The sequence below is a fragment of the Ursus maritimus genome, unplaced genomic scaffold (genome assembly GCF_017311325.1).
Source record: "Ursus maritimus isolate PB19 unplaced genomic scaffold, ASM1731132v1 scaffold_23, whole genome shotgun sequence".
Lineage (NCBI taxonomy): Eukaryota > Metazoa > Chordata > Mammalia > Carnivora > Ursidae > Ursus > Ursus maritimus.
Window position 1 is genome coordinate 21,818,593 of NW_024424786.1, and position 16,291 is coordinate 21,834,883.

At 45.2% G+C, this 16,291-nt stretch overlaps 1 protein-coding gene across 1 annotated transcript; it reads right to left on the reverse strand.

The window, feature by feature from the left end:
- Positions 1-716: 716 nt before the first annotated feature.
- Positions 717-15,006, reverse strand: COMMD9 (COMM domain containing 9). Its single transcript, XM_008686798.2, has 6 exons — positions 14,886-15,006; positions 6,009-6,134; positions 4,160-4,299; positions 3,053-3,087; positions 2,584-2,687; positions 717-1,516 (listed from the first exon to the last, which is right to left on the reverse strand). The coding sequence occupies exons 1-6, from the start codon at positions 14,934-14,936 to the stop codon at positions 1,376-1,378; spliced, it is 597 nt and encodes a 198-aa protein (XP_008685020.2). The 5' UTR covers positions 14,937-15,006; the 3' UTR covers positions 717-1,375.
- Positions 15,007-16,291: the final 1,285 nt, after the last annotated feature.

Below are 16,291 nucleotides of genomic sequence, written 5' to 3' on the forward strand. Positions count from 1 at the left end.
CCAATCCTGCGACAGTAAATGGAACAGTGACTGCAGAGAGCTTTCCACCTTCTTTTCCTTTAAGAATCAATGCGAACACGATCCAGCCTTTCTTATACACCCTCACGGTGCTAAGTGCTTTTAGGGACGCGGTATCATTTCGTCCTCACAGAAGCCCTATAGAAGAGGTACCGTTATTATCCCCATTGAATTCTTAGATGTGGGAGGGGGAGAAATGAGACGCAGGGGCAAGCCTGTAGCCACTGAGAGGCAGAGCTGGCTTCCGACCCCCGACCCCGGCAGTCCAACTGGAGCCCAACCTCTGGCCCCAGGGCTCTACCTCCTCCACTCACCCTCCCTGCGTCCTCACACACCGCCGGAACCGCCAGAACAAAGCACTGAGAGCAGGCCGCGTGCGGTCGCCACGGGGTGACGGGGCCGATGAGGGGTCAGCCTTCCCCACGAGCCCCGCCGAGGTCCAGATCCCTGCAGCGCTTCCACCGCAGCCCCTGTAACGCGCACACACCGTCAGCCTTGCTTTCTTCGTCTCCACGTGACAGACGGACACCTGGAAGGCGCTGAGGGTCACGAACCTGGTTTCAGGTCACACCATGCTCACGAGCTTAGCTGGCAATGCGAAGCTGGGATCATCTCTACAAATGACAGGCAGCACTGGCATCAGGCAACAACTCAGGTTAAGGACAGAAGCTTCGAAAGACATGACTAGAGTCATGAAGTTTTTCGAATGATTATTTATTTCCAGTCATTCCCACTTCTTTCCCCTGGAATGGCTGTATTGTATCAAGGAAGGGCCCTCTGGCTTCACGAAGGAGGAAATGCACACCCATCCCAGACTGCCTATGCTGGAAGAGGGCCCGCGGGGGCTCGGGAAGGTCTGCACTGAGGCCGGGCGTGGGCCCCACTGCAGTGGCCCTGCTCTACGGGCTCTGTCCGGCTTCTGGAGAAGTGGGAACTGCTGGCCTCACCCACGTGATGCCCCCTGTGTTCCCGTGCTGGAAACGGACCAACCAGACCTCATGCTGGAAAGGAACTTCTTACATGAGCTCCCCAGGGTGGACCTGAGTTTTCCAGCCAGCCACACAGGGACAGCTGACGGTGCGGACGGCCCTCACACCGCCGCAGCGGTGATGGAGTCTTCCAGAGACGGACGCTTCTGCTCACCCGCACCAGAAAGACGAGAAGACGATGAGTGAGGACAACGGCGTGGGGCCACGGCCACTTCCTCCCGGTCCAGCCGTGCCTTCCAGAGGGCAGCCCCCTCCCGGTCCCCACCACCCGGCCCGCCGCTGGCTGCAGCTGCTACTCCGGGAGCTGGGAGGCGCACACCGCTGGCCAGGAGCTGGGGCCCGGCCGTGGGGCCGACAGCTGGCTGGGGTCATTTGTTGGCCACGGCGGAGAGCTGGTCGCGGATACGGCCCAGGCCGTCTAGCATAGTGTCCAGCGTTTCCTTACTCAGCTCCACAGTGACCGCTGAGACGGAGGGCTTGTCTCCACATAGACTAGGATCTTCCTGGATCTGAAAAGAGAACAGGGCCCCAACGTAAGAGCCGCCCCTCTTCCCACCGCCCTGGAGGTGAGCCCTGGACCCGAGAGCCCTCCCCTGTTCCGGTGAACCTCTGAAGTCAGGCTCTTTGCTCAGAGCCACACAGAGTCCTAGCCCTGGCCTTCAGCAAATGAGGAGACAGGAGGAGCTTCCCAGAGGCTTGGGAGAGGAGCGCTCAGGGCAAGTACTGGAGAAGCCAAGGCTCACTCACCCCTCGGACCCCTGCCTCTCAGCACTGGAGTGAGGAGACATTGCACGGGCCCATACAGGTCCTTTACGCAGGGGGCTGTAGGGGTGGTGAGAATTCACTGGGGGCAGAAAAAACATTACAGCTCCTAGTTATATTTACTTGTTCCTTCCAAAACAAAAATCAACTCTACTAATGTTTACAAACTTCATTGTTAGAGGCACCCTTACTTTTTCATTTTCTAACAGGTGCTGAGTTTCCGGGTCTGTGGTTAAGTAAACAGGGCATCACTAAACAAACCCTAACCATAGATACAGGGTTTAAAAAGATTCCTGAAAAGATCTGTAGAGTGAAGGTAACACGGGGAGGCCAGAGCGTGCCAACAAGAAAAGGAAGGGCCGACGCTTCCCCAGCCGCGACCGCGCACGCTGGCTGGGCCACGTCACAAACAGCGGCGCCACCATCAGCTGGACAAGCGGTCGCCTGAGGGACACCCACATTATCAAGAAGGCAATCTGAAATCTGACGGCACGCCCCCATCCTGAAAGCTAAACTTTCCCGTTAGCGTAGAAGGTAAACTTCAGGGAAAAGCTAACCCTTCTTAAAACTTGTGTTTTGTGTGTGTCTTCTCCTTTAAAAATTTCTACTTCCAGTGTATGTTTAATTACGTCCATAACATGTTAGTACAGTAGTGACCGTGTCCTCGACAAATACAGAGCGCATCTGGGGGTGCTGCATATGTTTCCAGGGGGTCAGAGGTCGCAGAGCTCGGAGACTGGTGTTCGTGCGGGCGCGGGGTGCCGAGCCCCTGTGGCCCCTCGTCTCCCTCCCACGAGCGGCGCAGCGGACGCACCTTCATCCGCAGCAGGCAGGTGGGGACGGCCATGCGGCTGATGCTGTCGGAGGAGGTCTTGATGTCCACTCTCCAGTCCAGGTCGACCAGGCGCGGCAGAGAGACTGTGAAGGCGACGGGCCAGCTCAGAGCCCACGCCGCTCGCTTCACCGAGCCCTGACTCTGGGACAGGTAGCCCCGAGGGCTGGGTCACGCTCCTGAGCCACAGAGCTAGTCTCTGAGGGACGGGAAGCCGGGGCCTTCCTCGCCGCGGCTCCGCGCCACATGCACTTGGCAGTGATTCACGGCGGGCGCCCCGCCACGCCTCTGCCTGACATTCGAGCCTCCAGATGTCGGCACAAAACGAGAGGCGAGTTTGGGATGAGGTTCATGCGCGCTGAGTTTCGGCGACGCGCTCGGGCCGCCCGGCAGAGCTGAGCCAGGGCTGGGAAGGAAGGGCAGGGAGGGAGGCGGGCTTCTTGGTACTCACTCTGATTTGCCTGGGCTTCCGTCCGCCAAGTAGAGCTGGTTAAGAGGGGAAGATGAGGACAAAAGAATGGAAAAGGGATGAGAACTGATCATGAGGGAGGCCCGTGGACCTGGCATCTTGGAGCCTATCATCGCTCCCTGACCGGGAAGGACCTCAGACACGTCTGCTGCATGGCAGACGCAGTTTCTTGTTTGGTCTACACAGCTCAGTGACGTTAAGGCCAGAAGTGCTGTTAGTTTTCGTAGCTTAGGGGGCAAAAAGAAGGAAGAGCCTTCCTGTATTGCATTCTTAGTGTGCTCCCGCTCTCAGAGACAAGCAGGAAAAGTCTACCAATTCTCTTTTCTTGAGCATCTCCTCCCCAAAGTATTGCATTTTATGCAAAACACACCCAAACACACCCGTCTAATGCTACAGCCAAGAGCATCACAGTGAGATGCGAAGCAGAGGCAGAATAAATGTGATCACGTGTGAGAAAAGTTTCTAAATAAACACTAAAACCCTCGGCAAGCAGGGATTATCTCTCATTACTGTCCAAGAATTCTGTTCAAGCCTGCCGCTGACCAGCAGCTAATCAGGTCTGCTTCAGTTGTACGGATCTACAGGGTTTTCCCAGGAAATATTTAGATAATGCACAAAAGAAACAAAAATGACCAATTAAACGTACGAAAAGGATATATGACATCACTAGTATCCAAGATAATATAAATGGAAGTGAGGCGCATCTGCCATTTGTGAACTAGGGAAAAATGTAAAAAAATTCCCTCGGTGCCGATGAAGGTGTAGGGAGGGGGCGCACTCACGCCTCCTGGTAGAAAGCCAGTTGGCGCAATCTTTCTCATGGTCAACTTGAGAACAGAAAGCGCCTCACTATGGCCGTTAACCAGTAAGGAGATAAGTGAGCACAAGAGCAACGCTTCCACGGTAAACTGAAGTGAAAACTGCCAGTAGCCTAAACATGCAACACTAGGGAATTTCTTAACTAAATTTTATATAATTTCTCCACATAAAGAATATATTTAGCCATTAAAAAGGACACCGAAGGTATTTCTCGACCTAAGATATCATTATATAAGCATCACAAGGAACTCTCAAGAAATGAGCACTTACACGTGTTCTAGGATGATTTTTGTCAGCAGGTTTTTGAGGTTTTGGTGAAAAGTCTCGGGAAAGAGAGCCAGGATCGCCTCGGCAGAGGACAGGTCGCGGAACACCGCCAGCCTGGTGAGGCGGTGCAGGGCCTGGAGCAGCTGCGGGACAGGCCGGCGGTGGTGAGAAGCAGGGCAGGGGGCAGGGCTCCATCCCCTGCCCGCCACACACCGCCACAGCCGTCCGAACAGTCCCATGGGTCCTGAGGCCTCGCTCCCAGATGCTGATGCCCACGTGCCTCTGTCCACCTCTAAGTTCACCTGTTGCTTTAGAAGGCGGGGGTAGTTGCCCGACTTAGGAACCTGTCAACGTGCCAGAAACTTCTGCTTGGGAGCAAAGGGTTAATAAGTCCCCTTCCCTTGTGCACAGAATCTGACTTCAGTTCACTTTCTAGCCTGTTCCCTGGTAACGTGAGAGAAGTGAAAAGTCGGCTGTGTTACTAGGCAACGCTGCCTTGGCCACTGCTTCTGGGCTGGGAGGTCTGCACAAACCCCTGGGGGCCCAGAGCCATGGGCTCCCCTGAGCGGGCAGACCCCGAAGCTGCGCTCACTGACTTGCTATCACAGGTACTGGCTCTGGCGGGGTGTGGGCTTTGAATCGAGGGCGCCCTTGCCCCTAGGCTGTCACTGAGCAGGCGAAGAAAACAAATGGATGGGGGACTGTGCTGACTCCCCTGTGGAAGAGGAGGGCCTGACACCACCCTGCAGGTTTGCTGTGCTCTGCCCTAGGTCCTTCCAACTGACTGTAGCCAAGGATGGCCTGGGGCCGCTTGTGAATGCAGCAACGCTCGAAACTCGGAGGACGCTCTGGAGGGGGCTGCTCTAGGGCTTTCTCTGAGGCCCTGGGAGCCTGCCCAGCCGCAGAGGCACAACCCGAGAGGCGAGAGGCGAGGAGGGGTGAGGTCAGGGCATCACTGCCCCAGCCTCCCCACCCTCCAGGGAGACAGTTCTGCGGTGTGTCCCCCAGGGTTTCTTACAGGGCCCAAGTTTGAGCCCCAGTGCCCACAGCAGTACCTGGGCATCGACACATTCTTTCTTGGCTTTGGCCCTCCTCCCTGTTAGATTGTCCCCACTCCCTCCTTTGTGCTTTCTAGACTCTCCTTCCCCAGGTAATCACTTGCAACCAACTCTTAGCCTCAGGGTCTACTTTTGGGGAAGCCAAACTAAGTCTACAACTCACTTCCATAATCTGCCTGCTGCCTTTCACTGTGACTTCAATGAAAACAGCTCTGGTTTAAAAATAGTAATAGTAATAATGCAGGCCTGTTTGAATGAACTTCTATTTTAGAGGCATATTTGCCCTAAAAAGAGAAGGCTGTGAGGACTGCATTAGCTGAGTCACTTCACTCTTCCTCTTGGCCACCAGCTGGGGTCAGGTAGGGTCCAACAGCACGTCCTCCGAACCATACTCAGGCCTCAGAGCTTCTGCCCAGTGCCCCCAGAGAAGTCTGTTTAAACTATCTGGCTGACGATCTATCAGCAGAGACAAGTTATAGGGAAAGAAAATTGCAGAAAGGTTGGCTTTTGTCCACACAGTCTAGGGAACAAGTCTGAAAAGGAAATGGCCAGGACCTCTGATTCTGGGTATAGTCTCCCATCCGTGCCTCATTTATCATAAGGAAGTGAAGGTTCAAAGACAATAGCTTTTAAGTTCACTAGCATTAAAATGAAAATCTATTTTAAGTTTGTTATAATGTCAACAGACATTTCAGGGGGAAAATTTCCTTGGATGTGGCAATGATTGGGAAGTTAAGAAAGAGAGTAATGAGCTAAGAAGCCAGTGGCCAAAGGTCATTTCTGACCATACTTACTTGCTCTGCTTCCTCCTGGGTCACAGACAAGCTGGAACATGTAATATCCAAGAGTTTTTCTGAGCCAAGGGCTGAACTGGAAAAGCTCTCTTGGCACAGCTGTCTGACAACATCTTTTGAGGAGGCCTATGAATTAATTCACAGATGGGGAGAAAAAAAAAAGACTCTGAAAATACTTGTTTCAGAACATAGTATTGTCTCAGTCATGATGTATACCTTTGAGACTCAAGGTTTAAAGGTGCACAGGACGTCTCCATTTCCAGGGCGGTGAAACAGATGTAGTTTGTCTTATTTTCCCTTCTCAGCACAACTGAAAGTGCTGGGCACTATGTGGGAAACAGAGGTTAGACCACTCCAAGAGGGAGCAGACAGAAGACGGACCTGCTGTGGGCCTCCCCCTCCAGACCAAGAAATGACATGGTACTGAGTTTCCTGGATTTTCTTCTTGTTCATATATCCCAGACTTTGAGCTGAAGGACAGGGCAGCCCAGAATGCCAATGGGCACACAAAAACAAAACAAACAAAAAACTCCAACAAATACCTGCTCTCTCTAGCCAAGGGACTAAGAAAGCTTAGCAAGACAGAAAACTGTTATGAGATAACTGCTCTACTGAGCCAAACACCACAGAAAAAACAGTAGCCCCACTCCCACCTATGTTAGCAAAGGCTGAGTGGGGAATGCAGACTTCCCCCCTTTTAAGGCTACAATGAGGTATCGCATCACCCCCGCCAGGGTGGTGTCAGAGAAGGCCAAATAGGGAGATGGGACCTTCATCCCCACCGACTGGCAACTAGTCCCACCACCCCTTGGTATTAATAGTAAGCACATGGGGCCAGAACTTCCATCCCTGCCCAACAGTAACAAAGAACCCCCACTTTTGGGTGTCAGTAGGAGCCAAAGGCAGAATCTGAACCTTCATCTCCATCTGGTAATAATGAGGCAGAAACTCTTCAGAATCTCAGAGTATAACATGACAATGCCCAGGTTTCAACTTAAAATCATTCATCATAGCAAGAGTCAGAAAGATCTCACACTGAATGAAAAAAGACAATCATTAGATGCCAACATCAAGATAACAGATGTTAAAATTATCTGAAAAAGATTTTAAAGCAGCCATGACAAAAAATGCTTCAACAAGTAAGTACAAACATGTTTGAAACAAATAAAAACAACCGGAAAGTCCCAGTAAAGGAACAGAAGATACAAAGAAGAACAAAATGGAAATTTTAACACTGAAAAATACAATAACCAAAATTAAAAGTTTGGTAGACGGGCTCAGCACCAGAATGAAAGGGACAGAGGAAAGAATCAGTAAACTGGAAGACAGAGCCACTAGAAATCACCCAGTTTGCACATAGAAAACAAACTGAAAATAATGAACAGAGCCTCCAGGATCTGTGGGACTATACCAAAAAAATCTAACATTCATGTCACTAGAGTCCTAGAAGGGGAGGATTAAAGAGTGCAAGGCTGAAAAAGTACTTAAAATAATGGCTGAAAACTTTCCAAGTTTAGCTACAGACGTAACTGTATGCATTCAAGAACCTAAGCAAATTCTCAACAGGATAAATCCAAAGAAATCCATACCAAGACGCACCATAATTAAACTCCAGGAAACTAAAGGCAAAGAAAAAATCTTGAAAGCAGTGAGAGAGAAACAATATCTTATCCGTAAGGGATCATTAGAATAATAGCAGATTTTAAATCAGAACTCATGGAAGCAAGAAGAAAGTGGCACAATATTTCTCAGGTGTTGGAAGAAAAGAACTGTCAACCCAGAATCCTACACCCAGCAAAAAATATCCTTCAGAAAATGAAGAGGAAATCAAGACATTCTCATATGAAAGAAAACTATGAAAATCTGTCACAAAAGACGTTCTCTTAACAGAAAGGAAACAATAAAAGGAACCTTGGAACATCAGGAAGAAAGAGAGAACACAACAAACAAAAATAAGGGTAAATACAATAGATTTTCCTTCTCTTGAATTTCTAAATTCTGTTTAATGGATGAAGCAAAAATTATACCACTGTCCAATGCGGCTCTAAATGTACGCAGAGGAAATATTTAAGACAATTATATTACAAATGAGGGAAGGGATATAAAGGGAAGGTTTCTATACCTCAGCTCTAACTGGTAAAATGATGACACTGATAGAATCTGATATTTTGTATATAAATGTAATAACTAGAGCAGCCACTAAAAACGTTATAAAAAGAAATGCATTTTAAGATGCCACAGATAAATCAAAGGGGAATTCCAAAAATATGTTCAAATAACCCACAGGAAGTCAAGAAAAAGTAAAAAGAAACAAAAAACAGAAAAGAGCAGATAAAAAACAAAAAATTAAATGGCAGACTTAAGCTCTAATATTCAATAATTACATTAGCTGTAAGTGGGAAATTAAATATGAGCTGCAAATAGAACTCAATTAAATGTGGTCTATCAGAAATGCTCTTCAAGGGATCCCTCCTACATTGTTGGTGGGAATGCAAGTTGGTACAGCCACTCTGGAAAACAGTGTGGAGGTCCCTTAAAAAGTTAAAAATTGAGCTACCCTATGATCCAGCCATTGCACTACTGGGTATTTACCCCAAAGATACAGACGTAGTGAAGAGAAGGGCCATATGCACCCCAATGTTCATAGCAGCAATGTCCACAATAGCTAAATTGTGGAAGGAGCCGAGATGCCCTTCAACAGATGACTGGATTAAGAAGTTGTGGTCCATATATACAATGGAATATTACTCAGCTATCAGAAAGAACGAGTTCTCAACATTTGCTACAACATGGACAGCACTGGAGGAGATAATGCTAAGTGAAATAAGTCAAGCAGAGAAAGACAACTATCATATGATTTCTCTCATCTATGGAACATAAGAACTAGGATGATCGGTAGGGGAAGAAAGGGATAAAGAAAGGGGGGGTAATCAGAAGGGGGAATGAAACATGAGAGACTATGGACTATGAGAAACAAACCAAGGACTTCAGAGGGGAGGGGGGTGGGGGAATGGGATAGACCGGTGATGGGTAGTAAGGAGGGCACGTATTGCATGGTGCACTGGGTGTTATACACAACTAATGAATCATCGAGCCTTACATCGGAAACCGGGGATGTACTGTATGGTGACTAACATAATATAATAAAAAATCATTTAGAATAAAAAAAAAAAAAAAAGAAATGCTCTTCAAATATGATAGAGATAGATTAAAAGGATGGAAAAAGATATGTCATGCAAATATTAATGAAATAAAATCAAGAGTGGCTACAATAATATCAGACAAAATAGATTTCACAGCAAAGAAAATTACCAGAGGCAGAAAGGGACATTATATAATGATAAAAGGTTCTATCTCCTAAGAAGACATCCTAAATATGTATGCACCCAGCAAGAGAGCTAGAAAACATAAGAAGTAAAAAGAGAATGGAAAGGAGGGACAGACAAGTCCACACATATAGCTGGAGACTTCAACACCCATCTTTCAACAACTGATAGAACAACTAGACAGATATTCAACAAGAACACAGAAGATTTCAACACCACCATTGATCGATCTAATCAATGCTTATGGAACACAACCCAGTAGCAACAGAATACACATTCTTTTCAAGTGCCCGCTGAACATATACCAAGATAGATCATATTCTGAGCCACAAAACAAACCTCAACAAATTTGAAAGAACTGAAATCATATTGAGTGTGTTCTTGGTGACCACAATGCAATAAACTAGAAATCACTAACAGAAAGATGACAAGAATATATCCAAACACTTGGAAACCTAAACACCCTTCTAAATAATTCACAGATCAAAGAGGAGCCTCAAGGGAAATTTTTTAAATTATACTATAAAAATTATACTAATGCATAACAATGAAAAAAAAAAACCACAAAAATTTGGGGGCACAGCCATGACAGTGTTGACAGGTAAATTTACAGCATTGAACACATATATTAAAAAAGAGAAAAGTTCTCAAATCAATAATCAAAGTTCCCACCTCAAGAACATAGAAAAAGAAAAGCATAATAAACCCAAAGGAAGAAGGAAGGAAACAACAAAGAGCAGAAACCAATGAAATTGAAAACAGGGAAAAAAAAAAAAAAGAGAGAGAGAGAGAAATCAATGAACCAAAGAACAAGTTCTTTGAAAATATCAATAAAACTGACAAACTTTTAGCAAGACTGGCAAAGTTAAACAGAGAGAAGACACAAATTACCAATATCAGGAATGAAACAGTCACTAAAGACTTCAAAAGGAAAATAAGAATAACCAAAAATAACTCTATACACACAAATTTGGCAGCTTGGACAAAATGGATAAATTCCTCAAAAAACACAAACTACTACAGTTCCCCCAATATGTAACTGATAATTTGAATAGGCTTATAACAATGAAGGAAATTGAATTCATAATTTAAAACTCCCCAAGAAGAAATCTCCAGGCCCAGATGGTTTCACTGGAGAATTCTAACAAACGTTTAAGAAAAGAATTAACTAATTCTATACAATCTTTTTTAGGAAACAAAAAAGGATGGAACACTCTCCAGTTCATTTCATAAAACTAGTACTACCCTGACATCAAAGGCAGACAAAGACTGTACAAAAGCATAAAAAACAACTGGAGTCCAATATCCCTCACAAAGACAGAGGTAAAAGCCCTTTAAAAAAAATATTAGCAAACAGAGTTCAGCAAAATATAAAAAGAATTATTCACTATACGCAGGTAGGATTTAATCCAGGGATGCAAGGCTGGTTCAGTATTTAAAAACCTATGTAATCTACCATATTAACAGGCTCGAGAAGAGGGGCACCTGGGTGTCTCAGTCGTTAAGTGTCTGCCTTCGGCTCAGGGCGGGATCCCGGAGTCCTGGGATCGAGCCCCACATCAGGCTCCTCCGCTGGGAGCCTGCTTCTTCCTCTCCCACTCCCCCTGCTGGTGTTCCCTCTCTCGCTGGCTGTCTCTCTCTGTCATATAAATAAATAAAATCTTTGGAAAAAAAAAAAAACAGGCTCAAGAAGAAAATCACATGATATTAATCAATGCAGAAAAAGCAGTTGACAAAATTCAACATCCATTCGTGATGAAAACTCTTGTAGAATTAGGAATAGAAGGGACCTTCCATAATTTGATATACAGCATCTACAAAAACCCTAGAGACAGCATTACACTTCACAGTGAAAATCTAAAGCTAAGAACAAGGCAAGGATGTCTGCTGTTACCACTCTTATTCAACATAGTGCTGAAAATTCTAGCCACTGAAATTAGTTAAAAGAAAGGAATAAAATATATACAGATCAGAAAGGTAGAAACAAAACTGTCCCTATTTGCAGATAACATGATTGTCCACAAAGTCTCAAGGAATGTACAAAAAAACTACTAGAATAAGTGAGTTCAGCATGTTTGTAGATACGAGATACATACAAAAATTAAGCTGTATTCTATATACTAGCAAAGAACATATAAACACTGGAATTAAAAATACATTATCTGGAGTGCCTATCTATCTCAGTCTAAAGAGCACGCGACTCTTGATCTCAAGGTTGTGAATTCAAGCTCCATGTTGGGGTAGAGATTACTAATAAATTAATAAATAAACGTTTCTTAAAGATTTTGTGTTTGTTTATTTGAGAGAGATAGAATGAGAAAGAGAGCACACACAGGAAATCACGAGCAGGAGAGGGACAAGCAGATGCCCTGCTGAGGGCGGCGCCCGATGTGGGGCTCCATATGGCAATGCTAAGATCATGATCCGAGCCGAAACCAAGAGTAGGACACTCAGGTGAGCCACCCAGGTGCCCACAAAATAAGCAAACTTTTAAAAAATAAATAAAAACTTAATATCATTTGCCATTGCTCAAAAAAAGAAAAATACTATGGTATAAATCTTGCAAAACATGTACAGGACTTGTATGCTAAAAAATTACACAACACAGATAAAAGAAATCAAAGATCTAAATAAATGGGGAGGTATATCATGGACTGGAAGATTCAACACACTAAAGATGTCAATTCTCCCCTAACTGATACACAGATTTAACACAACTCCTATGAAAATCTCAGCAGGTTTTTTTAAACATAGACAAAATCATTCTAAAATTTATATAAGAAGGCAAAGAAACTAGCATAGCTAAAATAATTCTGATAAAGAATGAAGTAGGAGAAATCAGCCAATCTGATTTCAAGACTTATTACATAGCTATAGTAATTAAGACTGTGAGGTATTATCAGAGGAATAAACAAATAGATCAACAGAACAAAACAGAGAACCCTGAAATAGACCCACACGAATTTGCCCAACTGATTCTTGACAAAGTTGCAAAAGCAATTCAATGGAGAAAGACAGCATTTTCAACAAATGGTTCTGGAACAACTGGACATTCACAGGCCAAAAAAAAAAAAAAAAAAAAAAAAAAAAAAAAAAAACCTCAAACTGTCTCACACATATACCAAATTAAGTCAAAACTGATCATGTACTTAAATGTAAAATGTAATATAAACATGAAACTATAAAACTTTTAGAAAAAAGGAGAAAATTTGGAGATCTATGGCTTGGCAAAGAGTTCTTATACATGACACCAAAAGTACAATTCATAAAAGGAAAAATTGTTGGTAAATTGTACTTCATCAAAATTAAAACTTTTGCTCTGCAAAAGCTCCTGTTATGGGTTCAATGGTGTCCCCCTAAAATTCATGTATTAAAGTCCCAATTCCCAGTACCTCAAAATGCGATGTCATTTAGAAACAGAATTGTTGCAGATTAATTAGTTAAGATGAAGTCATAGGGTGGACCCTAATCCAATAGGACCAGTGTCCTTATTAAAAAGGGAAATGGAGAGGGGCTCCTGGGTGGCCCAGTCAGGTGAGCACTGGACTCTTGATTTCAGCTCAGGCCGTGATCTCGGGGTCATGGGATCAAGCCCCATGCCGGGCTCTGCACTCATGGAGCCTGCTTGTGATTCTCTCTCTCTCTCCCTCTGCCTATCCTCTTCTCACAAGCCTCCCCTCCTCCAAGGGTAAGGAGAGGGTGAGGGCAGAGGGGAAGTGGATGCGACTATAAAAGGGCAACAGGAAGGATCCTGTAGTGATGACAATGTTCCATATCTTGAGTATTTCAAAGTCAATATCCTGGTTGGGATATAATGCTATAGTTTTGCAAGATGTTTCTATAGGGGGAAACTGGGTAAAGGGTAAATGGGACCTTTCTGTATTACTTTTTACAACTGTATGTAAAACTATAATTCCCTCAAAATAAAAACTTAAATTTTTTCCAAGACTTTATTTATCTGAGAGAAAGAAGGAGAGCCAGCAAGAGTGGGGGAGAGGAAGAAGCAGACTCCCCGCTGAGCAGGGAGCCTGACGTGGAGCTGGATCCCAAGACCCCTAGATCACAACCTGAGCTGATGGCAGACGCTCAACCGACTGAGCCACGTAAGCACCCCTAAGTAATTTTTTAAAAAAGAAAATACATAGCAGAATAGGAATGAGAATGAATTAACTGTTGCTACATAATGACAAGCAAAAAAAGCCAGGAATAAAAAAGTATGTGCTGTATTATTCCATTTATGTGAAGTTCAAACATGGGCAATATTAAATTGATTTTAAAAACAAAGATAGTGGTTACTACTGGGGAGGTGAAGGAAGTAACAAAGGAACAAGAGAGAGACTTCTGCAGTACTGGTAATATTTTGGTTTTGACCATAGTGATGGTTACATGGGTGTGTAATAAATCATTGAGCTGTGCGTTTACGATTTGTGTGCTTTTCTGTGTTACACGTTAATAATACTTTTTAAAAGCTTACTAACAAAGAAAAAAAAAAAGTCCATACGATGAATAGGCATTGGGTGGGGAGTGGGCAGAACAGAGGAGGGTGGAAAGGCCCAGGGCTGTGAGCTGAGAGCCATAGGTTTCCAATTTCAGCTTTGTTACTTCTTCCATTAATTCATGTAACGGCTCGGCTATGTACTGAGCACATGCTGTGTGCCAGAAGTTGAGGATACACTTGTTGGGGATACATTTGTGAATATCAGAGAGCAGATGCTTTTAGGAATGGAGAATACAAGTGAATACTGCTGAGACTGTTAAAACAAAGGAGGGACCATTGAATGAACCAACCAATGAAGATGCTGTGCCATGAACTGCTTAGTGTTATGAACTCAACCCTTTTCATCTGGAGTTAAAACCAAAAAAAAAAAAAAAAAAAAAAAAAAAAAAAAAAAAAAAGTCCCAATTGGATCTTACATTCTGCAAGAAAAGCAGAAAACAGGCAAACAGACGCATAATGTCTACAAAGGAAAATAAAACCGCCCCTTCTTCCATCAGGAAAATCAGAAGTTAAACAAGTAATTTCAATCCATCGTTTCATTTGGTTTTAAGAAGTCTCACAATCTTTCAAACGATTATCAGGAGAGCGTTTGGGCCCTTACACAGGTCAAAGCCCAGAACACCCGGACTCAGGAGAACACACGCCCACTTCACTCAGGGGGCCGCGAGGACGCAGAGGAAGAGATTTCTCAACCACGGAGCGAAGAGGGGCTGCGGGATGAAATGGGGAAATGGCAACGTAGATCTAGCACTTACTGTAAGATCTAGATCTTACACCAATCCTGGACACCAGCCCCAGAGACTTTTAGTAGGGGGCATTTGTACAGCACCTGCACGTCCGTGATCCTATTTGTTCCTCCACCATCCTGTCAGGACGGTATTAATTTCGAGCCCGCTTTCTAAAAGCTCGGAAATGCGCAACGACGGAGTCCCCCAGAGAGGTAGTGGCAGAGTCATGGCTCTAAATCAGGGTCCATTTGATCCCAATTCCCACTCCGTCCCAAGGCCTGGGGACAAAGGCCCGCCTCACGCTGTCCCCACCCCGCCAATTTACCTTCAGCAGGCTCTGGAGCGCCGCGAAATTCTCCGCTGTCAACGCGGCCATCTTCCCCAAATCACCTGATGGCTGCACGCGGTGAAGTTCGTCACGTGGCTCCGGAGCCGCCGCAGGGAATGCTGGGGGTTGTAGTCCTTCGGTATGGTGACGGCCGCTTCGGGATTGGAAGGGGCCCATAGGACAAGATCGCTAGATGATGATGGCTCAGCCTGGGGACTCTGGGACAGTGGAGTTTGGAGGACGCAGGTGTGGGATAGTTTTCCCCGGGTGGAAATTGGCTTGGCTGGGCTTGTCTACTCCCCAAGACAGGGAAAATTGATTTTCCTTGACCTGTGTGGTTGGGCTGGCTGATTTGGGGAATGCACCTGCAGGTGGTATTCACACCCTATGTTGTCCCCCCCACACTGTACCAGGATTGGTCTGTGTGGCCAATATCAAGTGGCAGAAGTGATGGTATGTCACTTCTAAAATTATTTGTAAAAGACTGCAGCTTTTGGGGTATTCTCTTTTGCCTACTCCTTTTTCTTCAATCTCTTGCTCTGGGGAAAGTAAGCTGTCATGTTGTGAGCAGCCCTCTGGAGAGGTCCATGTGGCAAAGAACTGAAGCCTCTGGCCAATCGCCAGCAAGAAACTAAAGCCTGCCAACAACCTCATTACTGAGTTTAGAAGCAGATTCAATAGACTCGGCAGAGCTTAGCGATGGCCAACAGTTTGACTACATCATGAGACTTTCAGGACCAGAACCATCCAGCTAAGCCACTCCTGGATTTCTGGTCTTCAAGAACTGTGTGATTATAAATGTATGTTGTTTTAAGCCACTAAATTTGGTAATTTTTTACACAGCAATAATAACTAATACATGAAGACAATACAGCATAGAGGCTTTAGAATTTCACCTAAGTTTGCATCCCAACTCTACATGTTATTAACTGTAACTTGAGCAAATTCTTGAACTTCTCTGAGCCTCGGTTTCCACACCTGTAAAATGATGTCGATCACACCTGCTGCAGAGAGCAGAGCTGAGTGATAGGTGCTGCCCCCGAGGGGATATCCAGCTCTCTGGCCCTGTGGGCAGGTATGCTACATGGCGATCCCCTGGGCTCCAGTCAGTGATGGGTAGGGCCTGTGACCCTGCACGATGTCATCCCTTTTTGGTAGGGCTTCCCAGACTGCCACTACCATGATGCATTTAAAGGTTCATCTATGGTCTGGAGAACTTAGAGCAATTCCTAAACCATAAATGTTTTCACAGACAGGAACAGAATAGAATGGTGGAATTTATTTCCATAATCTGGTCCCACTACCTGGTTTTTGTTAGGATTATTTTCTTTCCAATTCTGGGTATAGGAATTTGTGCTTGCTTTCATTTAAATAAACTTGTCATGAGCCAGGCTCCTTTCTAA

Bases quoted from the DNA above. Each gene is read 5' to 3' on its own strand.
- COMMD9 (XM_008686798.2), bottom strand. From the start codon at position 14,936: ATGGCCGCGTTGACAGCGGAGAATTTCGCGGCGCTCCAGAGCCTGCTG. The intron at 4,300-6,008 runs GTAAGTATGGTC...CCTGTCCCGCAG, and splicing joins CCCAGGAGGAAGCAGAGCAA to CTGCTCCAGGCCCTGCACCG. The intron at 3,088-4,159 runs GTAAGTGCTCAT...CCTCTTAACCAG, and splicing joins AAAATCATCCTAGAACACGT to CTCTACTTGGCGGACGGAAG.